The 19,779-nt window shown below is 36.4% G+C and overlaps 1 protein-coding gene across 1 annotated transcript in view; it reads right to left on the bottom strand.

Annotated features, from left to right (window-relative positions):
* The window catches only part of GRAMD1C (GRAM domain containing 1C), a 91,959-nt gene that overhangs the window by 59,272 nt on the left and 12,908 nt on the right, over positions 1-19,779 (bottom strand). Inside the window, exon 4 of the mRNA XM_008580225.1 lies at positions 2,063-2,147. Within this exon, the coding sequence (XP_008578447.1) occupies positions 2,063-2,147 (85 nt within the window). The remainder of the gene's footprint in view (positions 1-2,062; positions 2,148-19,779) is intronic.

Raw genomic sequence — 19,779 nt, 5'->3', positions numbered from 1 at the left:
CCGTACATATATCTTCTTTGGTAAAGTGTCTGCCCATTTTTTTATTAGGTTGTTCATGTTCTTATTACTGACTTTAAAGAACAGTTATATTCTGGACTTTTTTTAAAAATCAGATATGTAATTATCAAATATTTTCTCCCTATTTGCAGTTTATATTTTTATTCTCTTAACAGTACGTTTTGCGTAGAAAAATTTTTAATTTTCATACAGTCCAATTTATCAATTTTTCCTGTTATGAATCATTCTTGTGATGCTGCATCTAAAAAGTCATTGCCAAACCCAAATATTAGGCCTCATGGCCAGCTTAAGGCAATTGGGCTGGTCTGGACCAGATGTTATCGGACCACAAGAACTGTGTCACCTTGCATACCACTGATTTCAAAATTGCCCATTATGCTGCCAGAACCCTCAAAGCCTTATAAACTTCCTGCTTCCTTTTGTTGGGGGAAGCTGATCTGATTCAGTCTCCCCTCCACATTGGGGGAAATAAAGCTGCTTGGCTGAAATGGCACCTGGCGCGGGTCTCTCTCCCTTTTCTCTGTCTCACCAAACCTAACACCAAGGTCACTGAGACTTTCTCTAGAAAAACACAGATGTTATTCTTCTAGAAGTTTTATAGTTTTAGATTTTATGTTTAGCTCTATGATCCATTTTTAGTTAATATCTGTATAAAAAGTGAGGCATGAATCAAGGTTCATTTCTTTTGAATATGGACATCTAATCATCCCAGCATTCTTTGTTGAAAAGACTATTCTTTCTCTACTGTACCTTTGTCAAAAATCATTTCATATATTTGTCTGAATTTATACCTGATCTTTTTTCTTTTGTTTCACTGACGTAAGTGTCTATCCTTCTGCAACTCCCACACTGTCTTGATTACTATAGCTTTAAAGTAAATCTTAAATCAAGTAGTGTTTGTCCCCCAGCTTTGTCTTTTTCAGAATTTATTTGGCAATTCTAGTTCCTTTACTTTTCATATAAATTTTAGAATCAGCTTGTTAATATCTATGAAAAAGCTTGCTGAGACTTTGGTTGGTAAGAATTGGGATCTTAACAATATTGAGTCTTCCAATCCATAAACATTTATTTAGGTCTCCTTTTACTTCTTTTATCAGTGTTTTACAATTTTCAGCATACAGTCCACCCCAGCATCGACCACTGAACCACTGCAGGAAGAGCCCCCGGCTCTCCCAAACCAGAGTGGTGGGGGTCTGAGGACCTCAGCCATGCCCCTCTGACACGTGCAACCAGCCCAGGAGCAACCACTAATCCACCACAGGAAGCACTCTGAGCTCTCCCAAGTTGTGGCAGTGGGGGGCAGAGGGCATTGGCCATCCCCCCCACAACATGTGCAACCAGCCGAGTGACAACCACCAAGACACAGCAAGAAGGGCCCCAGGTTCCCAAGCTGGGATGGTAAAGGCAAGGGCTTTTGCCATACCCCCTGACATCTGCACCCAGCCGGGCAATGACCAAGCGACTGTTGGAAGCCCCCAGGTCTCCCCTGTGGGAATGAGGGGGGTGCCTTTTTCCATCACATATCCTTCCCCTTTTCCTCTACCCCTCCCTCTCAACTGCTCTGCAACACCCTAGAATGTAAAATAAAATAAAATAAAATAAAAAAGCAACTAAAAAAAAAGCTTACTTCAAAAAAATCTATGTGAACAATTACATGAAAATGATTTAGCCCTAGAACATTTTATTAAATTGTTCCATGAGCATATCTATTAAAGAGTATATTTTCTAGGAAAAGTTAATAGATATTGAACATCAAGTTTAAATTTTCCCTCCAAAACCACATAAAACAAGCACCAGAAGGTATGGTGACAAATAATTTCTTAGTTCTATTTTCTTAGTTAATACTTAATACTCTTATAAGTCAGAAATCACTACTCCCCAAATTACAACTGAGTTTTACATTGTCTAATTGTGATTGATAAGATGCTGCTTATCTTGAAAACCATTTTCTGTCTGACCCAAAGGCTTAAATTTTCTACATGTACTGTCACTATCTGTAATAAGGTAATAAAAAAATTATTTTGCAAATTTCTGTCTTTTTTACCTGCTATCAGCTTCTCTGTATCAGGCAGATGTGTAAACTGTCTTTTGTATTCCTCATTCCTGTCTTTATAGGTGGAACTTGAAATCTGAACAATAAAAAGATTAAATTTGTTTAATTGTAATTGTAGCATCCTAGAAAATAAATTTTAAATGGAATTTAAAATTATACACTTTCTATGCAATATTTTGTATGTCCTTATGTGAAAAACCACATGAACATTTCAAATAAAACCAAAAACAACAAAGGAGACTGACTACTTCCAGCATAATGGGGTGAGGAGTTTGGTAATCCTCTCTGCAAAAGCAAGTACACAGCTGGAAAAAGCTGTCAAAAACAATTATCTCAAATAACTGGAAATTGCCCAAAGGTACACAATAAACTGAGAAGTATTTGCTCATGAAAATCTACTGAACTTGGGTAAGGACAGAGGAAGACTGGCATTCTTTCCTGGGCCTGCTCCCACTACCCTTCCTCTACCAGCTAAGTAAGTGTGGTGGTTCTGCAAGGGTACAACAGACCACAAAAACTAGCAGCTATGTTGACACAGGGGGCTGAGCTGATTTGGAGTGGAAAGCAGAAAATCTATGCCCAGAAGTGAAAGGGAAGACCCTGAAGCTATCCAAGCAAGTGTGAAGGTGCAGTCCCAATTGGAGCAAGCAGACTGGCAGATTAGGAAAGGATTTAACAGAGAGATCGTAAAAGAGAAGCAGCCATAGATGGTCTTGATAAACTCTCTCTATATTCCTATACAGAGGCTGCAATGTGTAGCAGAGATTAGAGAGAGCCCAAACTATCAACAAGGATTTAACAGAGAGATCGTAAAAGAGAAGCAGCCATAGATGGTCTTGATAAACTCTCTATATATTCCTATACAGAGGCTGCAATGTGTAGCAGAGATTAGAGAGAGCCCAAACTATCAACACATTCCTGGCTAGAGACATAGTGGTCTAGGAGGACAGAAAAATTGGTACCAACTTGGAAATGGCCTGAACTTTGAATACATTCCCCAATCTACACATAGATCTCTTATTAGAAGGGAAAAGACTTACTGGCTCTATGTATTTGAGCACATCATTAAGCAATAATTGGCTAACATAAGGGGTGACCTCCAGGAATCCAGCTTTAAAATAAAAAACAAAAACAGTAACAACAATAATAATAAACTAAGGAGAGATATTAGCTCCCACATGCCACAGGAAAAATAGATTTACTCTAAGCAAATATTAAACAAATAAACAAAAATCTGCAGTGATAAGCCTTGGGGATAGTGGGAAATGCAATCAGAATCCAGAAATGCTACAATATATTATCTAAATTGTCAAATTTTCAACAAAAAATTATATAACGTGCAAAGAAATAGAAAAATGTGACTTGTACTAAAGAAAGAAAAAAAGAGTAGGCAATGGAAACAGTCTTTGATGGTCCTCAGACATCAGATTTAGCAAAGACATCGAAGCGGTTATTATAAATATGTTCAAAGAACTAAAGAGGACCATGCCTAAAAACTAAAGGAAAGTATGATAACAATGATGCAAAAAGTAGAAAATCTAAACAAACAGATACTTTAGAACATTTTTAAAGAAACAAATGGACCTTCTGGAGCTGAAAACTATAATCACTGAAATAAAAAAATTCACTAGAGGGGCTGGCAGGTTAGCTCATTTCGTAAGAGCATGGTGTTCTAACACCAAGGTCTAAGGGTTCAGATCCCCATACTGACCAGCTATCAAAAAAAAGAAAAAATATTTCACAAAGGGGCTCAATAGCAAATTCAAAATAGCAGAGAAAGAATCAATGAACTTGAAGACAGACTAGTAAAACTCATCAAATGTGAAAAACGGAGAGGAAGAAAATTAACAGAATCTCAGAGACCTGTGGGACAACATCAAGTGAACCAAAATACATGTAATGGGAGTATCAGAAGGAAAAGGGGGAGGCCAGAAAAACATTTGAAATAATGGTCAAAACTTTCCAAATTTGATGAAAAACATTAACCAATAAATCAAAGAAACTCAATGAACCCCAAGTAGGATAAACACAGAGTCACACTTAGACATACAATAGTTAAATTGTTGAAAGACAAAAAAGAAATTTTGAAAGTAGCAAGAAAAAAAAAATGACTCATCCCATGCAGGTTAAAAACAGTATAATTCGGGGCCGGCCTGGTGGCGCACTGGATAAGTGCGCCGCTTGGGAAGCGCGGCGGCGCTCCCGCCCGAGGGTTCGGATCCCACATACAGACCGGTTCCCGCTCACTGGCTGAGTGAGGCGCGGGGGCAACACCGAGGGTTGCAATTCCGTTGCCGGTCCCTGGTCCGGGACCGGGGCAACACTGAGGGTTGCGATCCGTTGCCGGACACAGAAAAAGACAAAAGACAAAAAAAAAAAACAGTATAATTCTCAGGTGACTTATCATGAACAATGGAGACAGCAGACCTGCCTTACAAGATATACTAAAGGAAGTCCTTCAGGCTGCAGGAAATGACATCATATGGCAATTCAAATTCACAATAAAAAATGAAAAGCACCAGATGTGTAAGTACATGAGCATGTATGAAAGACACTACAAACCTATTCGACCATTTCTCTTTTAACATCTTTAAAAGACAGAAGAGTCTATAAATCAATAATTATAACACTGTACTGCTGGGTTTACAACAGGTAATAGAGTTAGATTGGAGCAAAGGTTCAATATTTTAGCAGAATTTAAATTAGTACACATCTGAAGTAATCTGTGAGAAGTTAAGATGTAGACTATAATCCCTAAGCAATCACTTAGAAAAAACAATCTCAAAAAAATTACTTAAATCAAAAGAAATTAATACGGTACTGCAGTGGATTGAATTGTGTCCCCTCCAAAGTTTAATGCGTTAGAAGCTTGATCCCATTGTGACAGTGTGAAGAGGGTGCGAAATCCTATTACAGTAATTGAAAAGTGGGGCCATGAAGAGGTGATTAGATTGTGAGGACCCTCCCATAGTGAATGGTTTAATGGTGGTCATGGATGTAGTCTGAGGGCTTTAAAGGGAGGGCATGAGAGAGTCTCTCTCTGCTCTGCCATTCTGCCATGTGAGACCCCTGTGTCACTGTCAACATCACCAAGGCCTTCACCAGATGTGTTCCCTGTACATTGGATTTCCCAGCCTCTGAAACTGTAAGCAAAAAATTTTGTTTTCTCCTAAATTATTCAGTTCCAGGTACTTTGTTATATGCAACAGAAACGGACTAATACAGATACCCTAAAAAATATTTGACATATAAAAAAAGAAATAAAGGGGGAACAAAAGAACAAAAAACATGTGAAACATATAGAAAACAAATAGAAAAATGGCTATTTGTGAATCCAACCATATTATAACTACATTAAATATATGTGGACACAGATTGTCAAACTGGACAAAAATAGAACCAACTAAATGTTGTCTACAAGTGACACACACCTTAGTTGCAAAAACACAAAGGAGTTGAAAGTAAAAGGATGAGAAAAAGATACACCACACAAACAGTAATGAAAAGAAAATTTGAGGGGTGGCTGGTTAGACTGCAGCTGGTTAGAGTGCGGTTGGTTAGAGCACAGTGTTGATAACACCAAAGTAAGAGGTTCATATCCCTGTACCAGCCAGCCACCAAAAAAAAAAGAGAGAGAAAGAATTTGAGTGGCTATATTACTATCAGCTGAAATATACTTTATAACAAGAAATATTACTAGACGAAGAGAGAGATTTCATGATAAAAGGGTCAATTTATAAGGAAAATACAAAAATCATAAATGTATACACAACTAACAACAGAGCCCCACAGTGCGTGAAGCAAAAACTGACAGAACTGAAAGAACAGACCATTCAACATAAATGGAGATATCAACATCCTATTCTCAATAATTAATAGAAGGACTAGACAGAAAATCAGTAGGGATACAGAAGGTTTGAACATTATCCATCCACCAACTACACCTCACTGGCATTTATAAAACACTCTATTCAACGACTGCAGAATACACATTTTTTTCAAACACACATGGAACATTCTCCAAAAAAAGACCATATGCTAGGCCACAAAAGAAGTTTCAATAAATTTAAGAGGACTGAAACTATATAACGTATGTTCTCTATGAACAACACAAGAACTAGAGCCCAGCTTCAAATCATCTGAATCCTTAAAAATGGAATACAGCAATCCCAGATTGCCTGACAGCTGTATGTGAAAATTCTCTCCGGAAAAAGACATAACTGTAAGACTCAAAATGTTTCTACAAAAATGATGGAAAATAGAGAATAAAGGATAAGAGACTAAGGATACAGTGAGGACATCTAACACATATGTAACTGAAGTCCCAGGAGAGGAGAGCATGAGGTAGATGCAATATTTGAAGCAATAAAAATTTTAGAACTTTAAGCATTTTAAGTGTCTGTCTTTAAAGATCCCAATATCTTCTTTTCTCATAGTTCTCTAAAATCATTTTCAAAAGTAACAATCTTCTCACTCTAAGTGATTTCAACACTTTTTGTGCATATTTACACATGTAAATATAGTAAAATTCAATAAACCAGCATATTGCAGTCCAAAAATCCTAACAGTTGGCATCTAATCAAAAATGATCTGGAGAGTCTCAGTCATTCATTATGTGTGGCACACTCAACAGCCTCACAAGCGGATTTTTTGAAATGAGTTTTGATAGAGGATTGGAATAAGGGAAAGTAAAACATAAGAGCAAATTAATGTGGCACATCAGTCAAAACAGGGTAAGTTATACAATGGTAATAAACAATCCCAAAATCTCAGTGCTTACAATAACAATGTTTTTTTCTCACTCATACTACACATTCTTTATGGGTTGGCTGAAGGATCAGCTTCACAATGTCCTAACACAGAGATATATGCTAATAAAGGCTCCACCATCTGGAGAGAGAAAGGTGGCAAATAGTGTACCACCTCTTAAGGGCTTCCACCAGGAAATGACAAATAGCATTTTGTTCACATTTTGTTCATTGACAAAAAATAGTCACATGGCTATGCTTACTTCAGGAGCCTAAGGAACAGCATATCTACCATGGACCCAGAATAAAAAGAAACAAAAAATACTGATGGATAGAATTAGTGATTACTTGAGTTTACCAAATTGGCTAAATCAAACTAGTAGACAGATAATGAATCTGTCCATAGAGCCCCTTTCTCCCAAAGCAATACCCATTAGGTGCAAAAGAAAATATTCACTCAGATTTCCAAACCAACAAGGCACTCACTTTTAAAAATTGAGATATAGGGCCGGCCCGGTGGCGCACTGCTACAGTGCGCCACTTGGGAGCGTGGTGGCGCTCCCGCCAAGGGTTCGGATCCCACATACAGACCGGTTCCCGCTCACTGGCTGAGCGAGGTGCGGGCGCAGCACCGAGGGTTGCGATCCCGTTGCCGGTCCCGGTCCAGTATGGGCGCGACACTGAGGGTTGCGATCCGTTGCCGGACACGAAAAAAGACAAAAAGGAAAAAAAAAATTGAGATATAATTCATATACTGTAAAATTCACCCTTCTGCAATTTACAGTTCAGTGGTTTTGGTATACTCACAAAGCTGTGCAACCATCACCATTGTATAATTCCAGAAAACTTTTATAAAGCCATAAAGAAACCCTACCCATTACTAGTCACTCTCCATTTCCCCCTCCAATCAGGCCCTATCAACCACTAAGTTACTTTCTGTCACTATAGATTTGCTTATTCTGGAAATTTCATATAATTGGAACCATGTACTACTGTGACCCTTTGTGCCTGTATTCAATCACTTAGCATTATGTATTCAAGGTTTATCCATGTTGTAGTATGAATCATTACTTCATTTCAGTTTATCGATGAATAATATTCCATTGTATGAATATATAGATTTTATCTATGCATTCACCTGTTGATTAACATTTGGGCTGTTTTGACTTTTTGCTTATTATGAATAATGCTGCTATGAACATTAGTGTACAAGTTTTTATGTGAGCGTGTTTAAATTCTCTTGCGTATATATCTAAGGATAGAATTGCTGGGTCATATGGTAATTCTATGTCTAACATTTTGAGGAACTGCCAAACTATTTTCTAAATTGGCTGCAGCATTCTACATTCCCACCAGCAATGTATGAGAGTTCCAATTTCTTCAAGTCCTCACCAACAATTAATGTCTATCTTTTTTTATTATAGCCATCCTAGTGGGTGTAAAATGGCATCCTGTTGTAGTTTTGATTTGCATTTACCTAATAACTATTGATGTTGAACATCTTTTCAGGCATTTTTTGTTTTGGGGTTTTTTGTGTTTTTTTTGGACTGGTAAGGGGATCATAACCCTTGGCTTGGTGTTGTCTGCGCCACGCTCAGCCAGTGAGCGCACCAGCCATCCCTGTATAGGATCCGAACCCACGGCCTCAGAGCTACCGCTGAACTCTCCCAAGTGAGCCACAGGGAGAAATCTTTGGAGAAATGTCTATTCAAGATTTGCCTTTTTGCAGGGAGGCGGGGGACTGGCTGGTATGAGGATCTAAACCCTTGACCTTGGTGGTATAACACCATGCTCTAACCAACTAAGCTAACCAGCCAGCCCTTGCCCATTTTTAATTGGGTATTGTCATTTCTCATTTTATTATTGAGCTATAAGAGTTCTTTACGTATTCCAGTACTAGTACCTTAGATACTTGATATGCATATATATTCTCATATTCTGTGGCTTATCTTTTCATTTCCTTAATGGATTCCTTGAAGCACAGCTGTTTTTAATTTTAATGAATTTCAGTTTACCTATTTTTTCTTTTGCCACTTTAGATTTTGGTGTCACATCTAAGAAACTGCTGCCTAATCCAGTGGTCATAAAGATTTATACCTATGTTTTCCTCTATGAGTTATATAGTTTTAACTCTTACATTCAGGTCTATGATCCATTTTGAGTTAATTTCTGTATAATATGTGAAGAAGTCCAAATTCATTTTCTTGCATGTGTACACCTAGTTGTTCCAGCACGATTTGTTGAAGACTATTTTCCCCCCCATTAAATTATTTTGGCATCCTTCTCAAAAATCAATTTCCAAATTCATTTTCTTGCATGTGTACATCTAGTTGTTCCAGCACCATTTGTTGAAGACTATTTTCCCCCCCATTAAATTATTTTGGCATCCTTCTCAAAAATCAATTGATCATTAATTTAAGGATGTATTCTGGACTCTCGATTCTATTCCATTAATATACAAATCTAGTCTTATGCCTATGTACACTATCTTGATTACAGTAGCTTTGTAGTAAGCTTTGAAATCATGAAGTGTGCATCTTCCAACTTCATTCTTTTTCAAGATTATTTTGACCATTCTGGTCCTTTGCATTTCCATAGGAACTTAGGTTATGCTTGTCAGTTTCTTTGAAAAAGCCAGTTTGGATTTTGATAGGATGACACTAAATCTGTAGATCAATTTGAGGAGTATTGCCATCTTAATAATATTAAGTCTTCCCATCCATGCACATGGATGTCTTTCCATTTATTTATGTCTTTTAAAATTTATTTCAATGACATTTTGCAGTTTTCGGTGCACAAATATTACACATCTTTTGTTAAATTTATTTCTAAATATTTTATTCTTTTGATGCCACTATAAATGCAATTGTTTTCTTAATTTCATTTGAAGGTTGTTCACTGCAAGTGTACAGAATTACAATTAATTTTGGTTTCAGAATCAGGGGAATACTAGCCTCACAGAATCATTTGGAAAGTGTTGCCTCCTTTTCTGATTTTTTAAGAGTTTTTGAAGAATTTATGTTAATTCTTCTTTAAACATTTGGTAGAATACACCAATGAAGCCATCCAGTTCTGAGCTTTTCTTTGTAACAAGTTTCTTGTTGTAGTTGTTGTTGTTTGGGTTTGGAGATATGGGTTTTTTATGCGGGGAGAGGTTTTTTTGGATTTTTTTTACCAATTCAATCTCTTTCCTTGTCACAGGTTTATTCAGATTTTCTATTTCTTCCTGAGTCAGTTTCAGTAATTTGTGTATTTTGTAGAAATGTGTCTATTCCATCTAGGTTCTCTAAGGTGTATTTCAAATGCATAAGGTTAGCAAAATATTGAAAGCTGATAATATCAACTATCTTGGAACATATACCAAGATAGATCATATGCTCAGCAATACGTCAACAAATTCTTAAAAATTTAAATCATACAGCATGTGTTTTCTGACCACAATGGAATCAAACTAGAAATCAATAACAGAAAGACAGCACTAAATCTCCAAACACTTGGAAACTAAACAACACACTTCTAGATAATCCATGGGTCAAAGAAATAGTCTCAAGGAAATAAAAAAATACATTGATCTTACGAAGATGAAAATACAATATATCAAAATTTGTGGGACACAGCTAAAGCTGAGAGAGAAATTTATAGCACTAAATGCCCACACTAAAAAAAATCTCTGAAATAAATCACCTACTTGCCCAACTCGAGAACTTAGAAGAGGAAGAGTAAAATAAATCAAAAGCAAGCAAAACTAACTAAATAACAAAAACCAGAAATTGCTGAAACTGAAACACAAAAACAATAGAGAATATCAATGAAACAAAGAGATAATTCTTTAAAGATAATTAAAATTGACAAACCTCTAGTAAGACTGACAAAGAAAAAGAGAACGCACAAATTACCAATATTAGGAATAAAACAGGATAGCACCGCAGACCTTACAGACCTCAAAATGAAATGAGGGAATACTATGAACAACTCTACACATATAAATACAACTTAGATGAAATGAACTGATTTCTTAAAAAGCACAACTACCACAACTCACTCAGTACGAAATCGATAATCTGAGTATACCTACAATCATTAAGGAAACTGAATTCACAATTTAAAATTTCCCATGAAAGAAATTTCCGAACTCAGATGTTTTCACTGGAAAATCCTATAAAATACTTAAAAAATTAACGCTAATTATATGCAATCTCTTCCAAAAAAACAATAGAAAAGAGCTGCTATGGGTTGAATGTGTACTCCAAAAGTTCATGTGTTGGAAACTTGATCCCCACTGTAACAGTATTAAGAGGGTGGGAAATTCTACTATGGTATTTGAAAGGTAGGGCCTTAAGAGGTGACTGTACCATGAGGACGATGCCCTCATGAATGGATTAATCCATTCATGGACTAATGGGTTAATGCATTAGCATGGAGCAGACTGGTGGCTTTATAAGGAGAGCAAGTGAGCATGTTCAAGTGCTTGTCACACTCCTTGCCATGTGACACCCTGGGTCACCACATGACTCTGTAGAGACTCCATACCAAGAAGAAGGCCCTCACCAGATGTGCCCCTGCACCTTGGACTTCCCGGCCTACAAAACTAAGAAATAAATCTCACTTCTTTAGATATTACCTAGTTTCAGGTGTTCTGTTCTAAGGAACAGAAAATTGACTAACACAAGAACACTTCCCAATTCATTTCGGGTTTTGTTGTTGTTGTTGTTTTAAAGATAAACAACGGTAAGGGGATCTTAACCCCTGACTTGGTGTTGTCAGCACCACACTCATCTAGTGAGTGAACCGGCCATCCCTATATAGGATCTGAACCCATAGCCCTGGCGTTATCAGCACCACACTCTCCCAAGTGAGCCACGGGCCGGCCCTCCAATTCATTGTGTAAAGCTAGTATTACCCTAATACCAAAACAAGATAAAGACATTACGGAAAAAAAAGATTACAGAACAATATCCCTCATGAATACAGATGTAAAAATCCTTAACAAAATATTAATATAATTCAGCAATATATGAAAAGAGTTACACAACATGACCAAGCGGAGTTTATTCCAGAAATTGAAGGCTGGTTTGATATTTAAAAAATCAATGTAATCCACCATATTAACATGCTAAAAAAAAAAAATCATATGATCATGTCACTTGACATAGACATAATATTTGACAAAATTTAATGTCTATTTGTGGTAAAAACTGTCAGAAAAATAGGAATACAAGGAAACTTCCTCAACTTGATAAAGAGCATCTACAAAATATCTACAGTTTTAAAAAATACTTTAATTGTGAAAGACTTAATGTTTCCACTAAGATTAGGAAAAAGGCAAGAATGTTTACTCTCATCACTCTTAACAACATAGCGATGGAAGTTCTCACCAGTGCAATAGGGTAAAGAAAAAAGAAGGAAAATGTATACAGATCAGAAAGGGAGAAATAAAACCACTCCTGTTTACATACATGATTGTCTAAATAGAAAATCCCAAGGTATCTACAAAACAAAAACAAAGACCTAGAAGCAACAAGTGAGTTCAGCAGGGTTGTAGGATACAAAATATACTAAAATCATGGTAAAACCAACTATATATCTATATACTAGCAGTGAATACATGAACACTGAAAAAAAAATACAATACCATTTACAATAGCTCAAAAACAAACACACAGGTGTGACACTAACAAAATATGTAAAGGACATGTATGCTATAAAGCACTGATGAAAGAAATCAAGACACTTAAATAAATGCAGTCAAACCATGTTCATGCATTGGAAGACTCAAAGTAGTAAAGACGTTAATCCTGCCCAAAGATATAGAGGTTTAATGCAATTTCTCTCAAAATACTCATACCAGCAAGATTTTTTGTAAATTAAGATGAGATTACTCTAAATTTTTGTGGAAAACACTCAGCAAAGAGTCAAGAGTGCAGAGAAACTCAATCACTTATACATTGCTGGTGGGAATGTAAAATGGTGCACCAACTCTAGAAAATGGTTTGGCAGTTTCTTAAATAAACATGCAACTATCAGATGATCCAGCAATTGCATTCCTGGGCATTTATCCCAGAGGGGAAAACTTACGTTTATATAAAAACATGTACATGAATGTTTATTGCAGCTTTATTCATCATACCCCAAACTTGGAAACAGCCCAAATGTTCTTCAATAAGTGAATGGTTAAACCATGATACATACAGTGAAATACTATTCAGCACTAAAAAGGAATGAACTATTGGTAGACACAAATCCTGGACAGATCTACAGGAAGTTACACTGAGTGAAAATAACCAATACAAAAGGTCACATACTGTGTGATTCCATTCATATAACATTCTTGAAATTACATAATTATAAAAACGAAGAACATATTAGTGGTTGCCAAGAATTAAGTAGGGGTGGGGGCAAGAAGAAAGTGGCAATGTCTACAAAAGGGCTAACATAAGGAATTCCTGTTGTGATGGAAATGTTCTGTATCTTGATTTTATCAATATCACTACCTTAGTTGTGATATTATACTACAGTTGTTACTACTGGGGAAAACTGTTTAAAGGCAACTCTATTTATTAAATTCTATTTATTTATTAACTCTATTTATTAAAACTGCATGTGAATCTACAATTATCTAAAACTAAAAGTTAAAAAAAAAAAACAGTAAAAGAACAGGTTGGTAGAATTAGAATAAATATATTAATTCTATGTAAATAGAGGTAAAATGTTTACAATGCTTCTAAAGCTGATTCAGAAGTCAAAACTCCACACCCTCTTTTTCCCCCTCATTTCAACAGTAAAAGAACAGGTTGGTAGAATTAGAATAAATATATTAATTCTATGTAAATAGAGGTAAAATGTTTAAAATGCTTCTAAAGCTGATTCAGAAGTCAAAACTCCACACCCTCTTTTTCCCCCTCATTTCAACTACCTAACTTTAGCCCATTTTACTACTCATTAACATCTTCTACAGAGAAATAATGCAACTAAAATCATTTAATTACTGAGCAAAGTGTGTCTAGGGTAATAGAAACTCACTCTCCCATGTAGCTCATGGGATCAGTGTCATGGTTTTTAAGTTTAAATCTCATATTTAATAAATAGCTTTTTGGAAAGTCATATCGAGAATGCCAAATTAGAACTGTTTGTATTATTTGGTTTTTATGTGCTATTTAGATTTCTCACTGCATTAAATAATCAAAGAGCTATCCTTCAGAGGAAGTTTTAATAAACATCTCAATAACATATCACTGTTTCAGTTATTTTCTATATTCTATACATCATTTATTAAATATGTTAATTTTTCAGTAAAGTAATTTCTTAGTAGTCATGCTTTTTAACCCAATAGATTTTTTTCATGTTGATGTGGTCATCTTTAAATAAATATATATGTTTTTAATGAACTATGAATTTTCTTCCTTTGGCCCTTTATTTCTCAGGACAATTATAAGTCAAATTTTACAAAGGAAGATTAGGACAACAGTCCAAAACCTGGTACTTCAGTCAGGTTTTTGCCTCCAAATTATACTTTTCAATCTCCTTAGCAACCCCATCTTACAAATACAATGACCAACTCTCAGGTCTCTCCTTACTGGACCTGCCATGGTAGGTCTCTTTGTGCTTGAAAGACTTCCTTCACTTGCCTTTGAGGACACCATACTTCTTAAGATTTTCTTCTATCTCATTAGCCAAATCTCTGTTTCTTTTGCTAGTTCCTGCTCCTCCACCTGAAGCTCTAAATATTGGAGAGTACACTTTATTCATATTTTCTTCCTAAGTGATCCTATCCAGTCTTTATAAATCTGTCTTTAAATACCATCCATACACAAAGATTCCCAAATTTACTTCCAGCTTCAACCTCTCCCCGAGATTCAAGTTATATATCCAACAGCATACTAGATCTTTCTACACGTATATCAAATATGCATCTCCAACTTCATTAGAAAAAAAACTCTTGATTTCCCCAACTCCCCAAACCTACTTCTCTCCCAGTCTTTTTGTTCTCCTAAATGGCATTTCCATGTATACAGTTGCACTGAACAGAACCTTAAGAATCGTTATCCTTGATCTTTCTCTTTCCCTCACTCACCCTTCAGCAAGCTATTTGTCAAGCAGGCCAATATCATTCCTACCTCAGAGCCTTTCCAGAGAACACACTCCCCTTACCCCTCCCTCATACGATTCACTTGTGTTCTTTTTTGTTTTTTCCTTTTTGTCTTTTTTACTGACCGGTAACGGGATCGCAACCCTCAGTGTCGCGCCCGTACCGCGGACCGGCAACGGGATTGCAACCCTCGGTGTTGTGCCCACACCGCGCTCAGCCAGTGAGCGGGAACCGGTCTCCACATGGGCCCCAAATATGGAATGAACTCAGCATGTAGCTATTTTGGTGTGATGAGAAAAATAAAGGTGCATGGTATAAAAGAGCTGCATTGTTTTTTTCCTTTTTTGTCTTTTTTACTGACCGGTAACGGGATCGCAACCCTCAGTGTCGCGCCCGTACCGCGGACCGGCAACGGGATTGCAACCCTCGGTGTTGTGCCCACACCGCGCTCAGCCAGTGAGCGGGAACCAGTCTCCACATGGGATCTGAACCCTCAGTGGGAGCGAGGGTTGCGCCACCGGGAGAGTGCGCCACCGGGCTGGCCCCACTTGTGTTCTTTTACTCTCCCCCAAACCCACCATCTAAGACTCTCTCAAATGGCACCTGCGCGGAGAAGCTTTTCCTGACCATCCTAATTAAAAATATTATTCCCACCCATGTGATTTTCTATTCTCTTACATTCTTTTATTGTTTTCATAGCTTCTATCATTACCTGACATAATATTACACATATGCTTGATTGTATATCATAGCTCCCTCCCCCACCCCCACCACTTATCTGCATGGGATATGTTTCAAGACCCCCAGTGGATGCCTAAAAACCACAGATAGTACCAAATCCTAGCCAAGAAAAGCAAGGTTACCTTTTCACTTAAAGGAAGCACTTTATGGCTTCTCTTTGGCATATCTGAATTGCCAGCATCACTACTCTTGTGCTTTGGAACCATTATCAAGTAAATTAAGGGTTACCTGAACACAAGAACTGTAATACTATGACAATCAATCTGATAACTTAGAAGGCTACTAAGTGACTAACAGGCAGGGAGCATATATAGAGTGGATACACTGAACAAAGAGATGATTTAGTCCAGGGCAAGACAGGACGGGAAAACACAAGATTTCACCACACTACTCAGAATGGTACACAATTTTAAATTTATGAATTGTTTATTTCTGGAATTTTCCATGTAATATTTTCAGACTGCAGTGGACCATGGATAACCGAAACTGAGGAAAGCAAAACCACAGAGAAGGAGAGACTACTGTCCTATTCATCTCCCATTCTGGACTGTCAGCACCTGGGAGGTAGAGATACTGTCCTGTTCACTTAGAACTTCTGTTGCATTAGACACCCAAATAAATGAATTAATAATTAATTAATTAATTAATAATTAATTCATGTATATCTACCTTTGCCACTAAGATAATAAAGTCTCTGCTCACATACTCTTTAATTTATCCTGTGAGAAACTCACTGCATTTCCTGATTCTAAAGAAGTCTCTCACCTAGCATGGAAATTTTTCATGCACATTCTCTTTGAATATTGCCTCTTGTTCATTTCTCTATGTTCATCTTCTAAAGTTCTTGTTAGATTCATAATGGATTTCTCTACTATTCCCCTTTATATTATGTGTATCCACTTTTGTTGCTTATAACAAAATACATGGAACTGGGTGATTTATAAAAAAAAAACAAACAAACCAACATTTATTGCTTAGTTTCTGAGGCTGGGAATTCCAAAGTCCATCTGGTGATGGCAGCAGTGACCTAGGGGTCTCACATTACAAGATGGTGGAAGCAGAGAGAGCAGAGAGAGAGAAAGACAGACTCTTCTTTTCTTTTATAGCCCTCAGAACCACCATTTTTAATCTTCACTATGGCATGGTCCTACAATCCAATCACCTCTTCAAGGCCCCACCTTTCAATTACCATAATAGGATTTCTCACCCTCTTAACAGTCACAGTGAGAGCCAATGGGAGCCAAGTTTCTAATACATCAAACTTGGGGGACACAATTCAAGCTTCAATGGGTTTTGGGGGTACATAATTCAATCCACTACACCCTTATATCTTAAATCATTCTGTTTCACACTTTCTGTCTTTATCTCCCAGTGATACAATCTGAGTAATTTCCTAATATATAATGTTGGGGTTCAGAAAAGCAATACCCCAAAGCGAAGGCCTCAGAAGCAACCTATAAAGCAAAGTTTTCCTCTGACCTTCTCCTGCCCTCCTGTCTCTCAGCCTCAGAAACTAGAACCCTCTTCCCTGAGGCAGGTCATAGAAACTAGAACCCCTTTTCCCCAAAGCCAGATATAAAAACTAAAATTATACACTAATCTATCCTCTCCCCCCCCCCCCCCCCACTTCTGTCTTGGAGCTGGCCATAAAGAACTTCTTGGATCTATCTTGTCTGACTGTAGGTGATAAGACCCCTATTCCAGAAAGGATCCTGGTCCATACCCTGGAGGAAGGAATACTACACAGAGAGGCCAGGAAGAATCTGAATAGTCAGGACTTGCTGGGTTTCCCCACTCAGTCTATCAGCATTAGATCGTACTTTTCTCCTCCAATCACATTTGTACCTGGCTCTCCTTGCTTCATAGAACCTAAACATAAAATGGACACTTTTCCCTACATCTTTGGGTCTTCATTCTGAGGGCTCCTGTGTCAAGTAAAACTATGATCAAATAAATTTGTTATGCTTTTTTCCCCTATTAATCTGCATTTATCAGTTGGTTTTTCAGAAAACCTTCAGGTGTTTGAAGGGGAAGTCTTCCCTTGGCTCCTGCAATACCAGTTTACTGATCTCTCTTTAGCTGCTATTTCCCATATCCACTGCCATTTTTTAATTATTATTTTCAATGACAATATTTTTCATTTCTAGAAGTTGTATTTGGTAGTTTTTCAAATCTGCTTGGTGTTTTTGAGAATTTCCTATCTGTTGACCATACTTTTAATTCCTTCTATTAAGTCTTCAATAATATCATGACTTTTGTAGTCTCTATTTGGTAGTTTCATTACCTGAAATTTTGGAGGGTCTAAAATGCTATTTACTTCATCACCTTCTGCTCACTCATAGAGTATTAAATTCAGGCCTCAAAACTTCATGAGAGATGAACTATAGTAATGTATTCTCAGGAGAAACTTCCCCCGCCCCCACCCTAAGCCCAAGTTTAGACAGACAAGCTTCTTTGTCTTCAACCAGCAGATGTAGGTGAATTTTTCTCCTAGTCTACATTTCACAGAGGGTATAACTCTTCAGGAGTCATGGCTTTATAAAGAGTTCTCAGTTCCAACTCATACAACTCCAAGGCATCACTTCCTATCCTATCCCCTGGGTGGCCATTAAAGCTGGAGCAAACTCCTCAGGGCTGCCTCAGCATAGGTCATGTGCTTACAACTCTAGTAATCAGTTCCCTCTTCTTTTTAGCCCTAAGGTGTTTCCCTTGCTATTTTGTGAGCATTATAAAAAAGAAAGTTTATAATATTTTATCCATCATTTCTAGGTACTTTTAACAGAAGAGCATTTAAGTTAAACAGTCCCCTCCCCATATTGACAGAAGTATTGGTTTCTATTTCTTTGTAATTAAATCTAAAACTGTTAAAATATATCTGGGTTTATCAAACAGTATCTATCTAGACTTGAAATTTTTCAAATTGGATAAAATGTGTTTTTTTAATCCAACATAAATTGGAAAATGAGTTTATTCTTTTTTATTGGTCACCAAAGTGAAAGTCGGAAATGTCTAACTTGAATAAATAAATCTAAGATATGTTGTCATGGAGGACAACATGACTATAAGAAACCTCTTCTCTAAAGCGGCCAAAGTATGTTACAAACACACTAATTAACCCTCCGGGGCTTTTAAAAAAATTTTTTACACTACATTAATTAATCCTCATAATGTACCTATAAATCAGCTTTGTGGCGAGTTTTATCCCCCAGTTACGAGTAGAAAAACTTACCTGTGAATAACATGACTATGATCATTCTATAAGTCAATGATAAAGTACAGAACCAAACTTCTGATTTCTTGAATAACTAAAGATAACTTGATTATGACCTAGAAAAACTCAAATCTAAATACTTTCTATTAAAACAGAAGTATACTGGTTAATATTTGTATACATGCAAATAATGTTTTAAAATCTAGACATTTTTTTCTTAAAATGTTTTAAAACAAACAAAATAATCAGTTAGAACTTTAATCACTTTTAAAATTCTCCGACTCCATCATTTTTTTCTATTTCCCTTCCTAAATCAAAGACGTGAGGAATCTGAGATTTCATATCTTCCTTATTCCACATGTTTGTCAAGATTTTCAAATACACAATTATTCAAAGAAAAACACATATAGAACATCTGAACAAATTAAATTTTAGTTACACAATTGAGAAAGCTTTATAAATCCCTTTACTTTTAAAAATACAATTATTAACTAAATCAGCTATTAAGGAAGTATATACAAATAACAAATATTTTCATTTTTCATTACTAATATTAATGAAATACCAAAGTACAAAAGAACACTTAATATTAAATACCTTATCTAAGGCACTATTTCATCTATCAAAAAATCCAGTTAAATATGTAAAATCTAAACACACGTAACAGAAAATCTCAAAGGCTTTTTTCTACTTCCAATAGTTGCTAACTCTACATCACTAAGAGAAGTTGCACTAAATAAGTGCATCTGCTGCAGATCTCTGCTTTTCCTCTGGGACCTTAATCCACATAGAATATACCATTATTTTACTCAAGAAGAAAAAAACTTTTTTGTTTGGATTTTCTTTTTCTTTTGCTATGTATTTTTTTACTAACAGTTAAAGGGCAAAATCACAAATATTTATTTGCTATTAACTTTATTTT

The sequence above is a fragment of the Galeopterus variegatus genome, unplaced genomic scaffold, assembly GCF_000696425.1.
Source record: "Galeopterus variegatus unplaced genomic scaffold, G_variegatus-3.0.2 Scaffold84, whole genome shotgun sequence".
Classification (NCBI taxonomy): Eukaryota; Metazoa; Chordata; class Mammalia; order Dermoptera; family Cynocephalidae; genus Galeopterus; species Galeopterus variegatus.
Note: the sequence above shows the minus strand (reverse complement) of the source record. Positions and strands in the feature narration are given on the sequence as shown.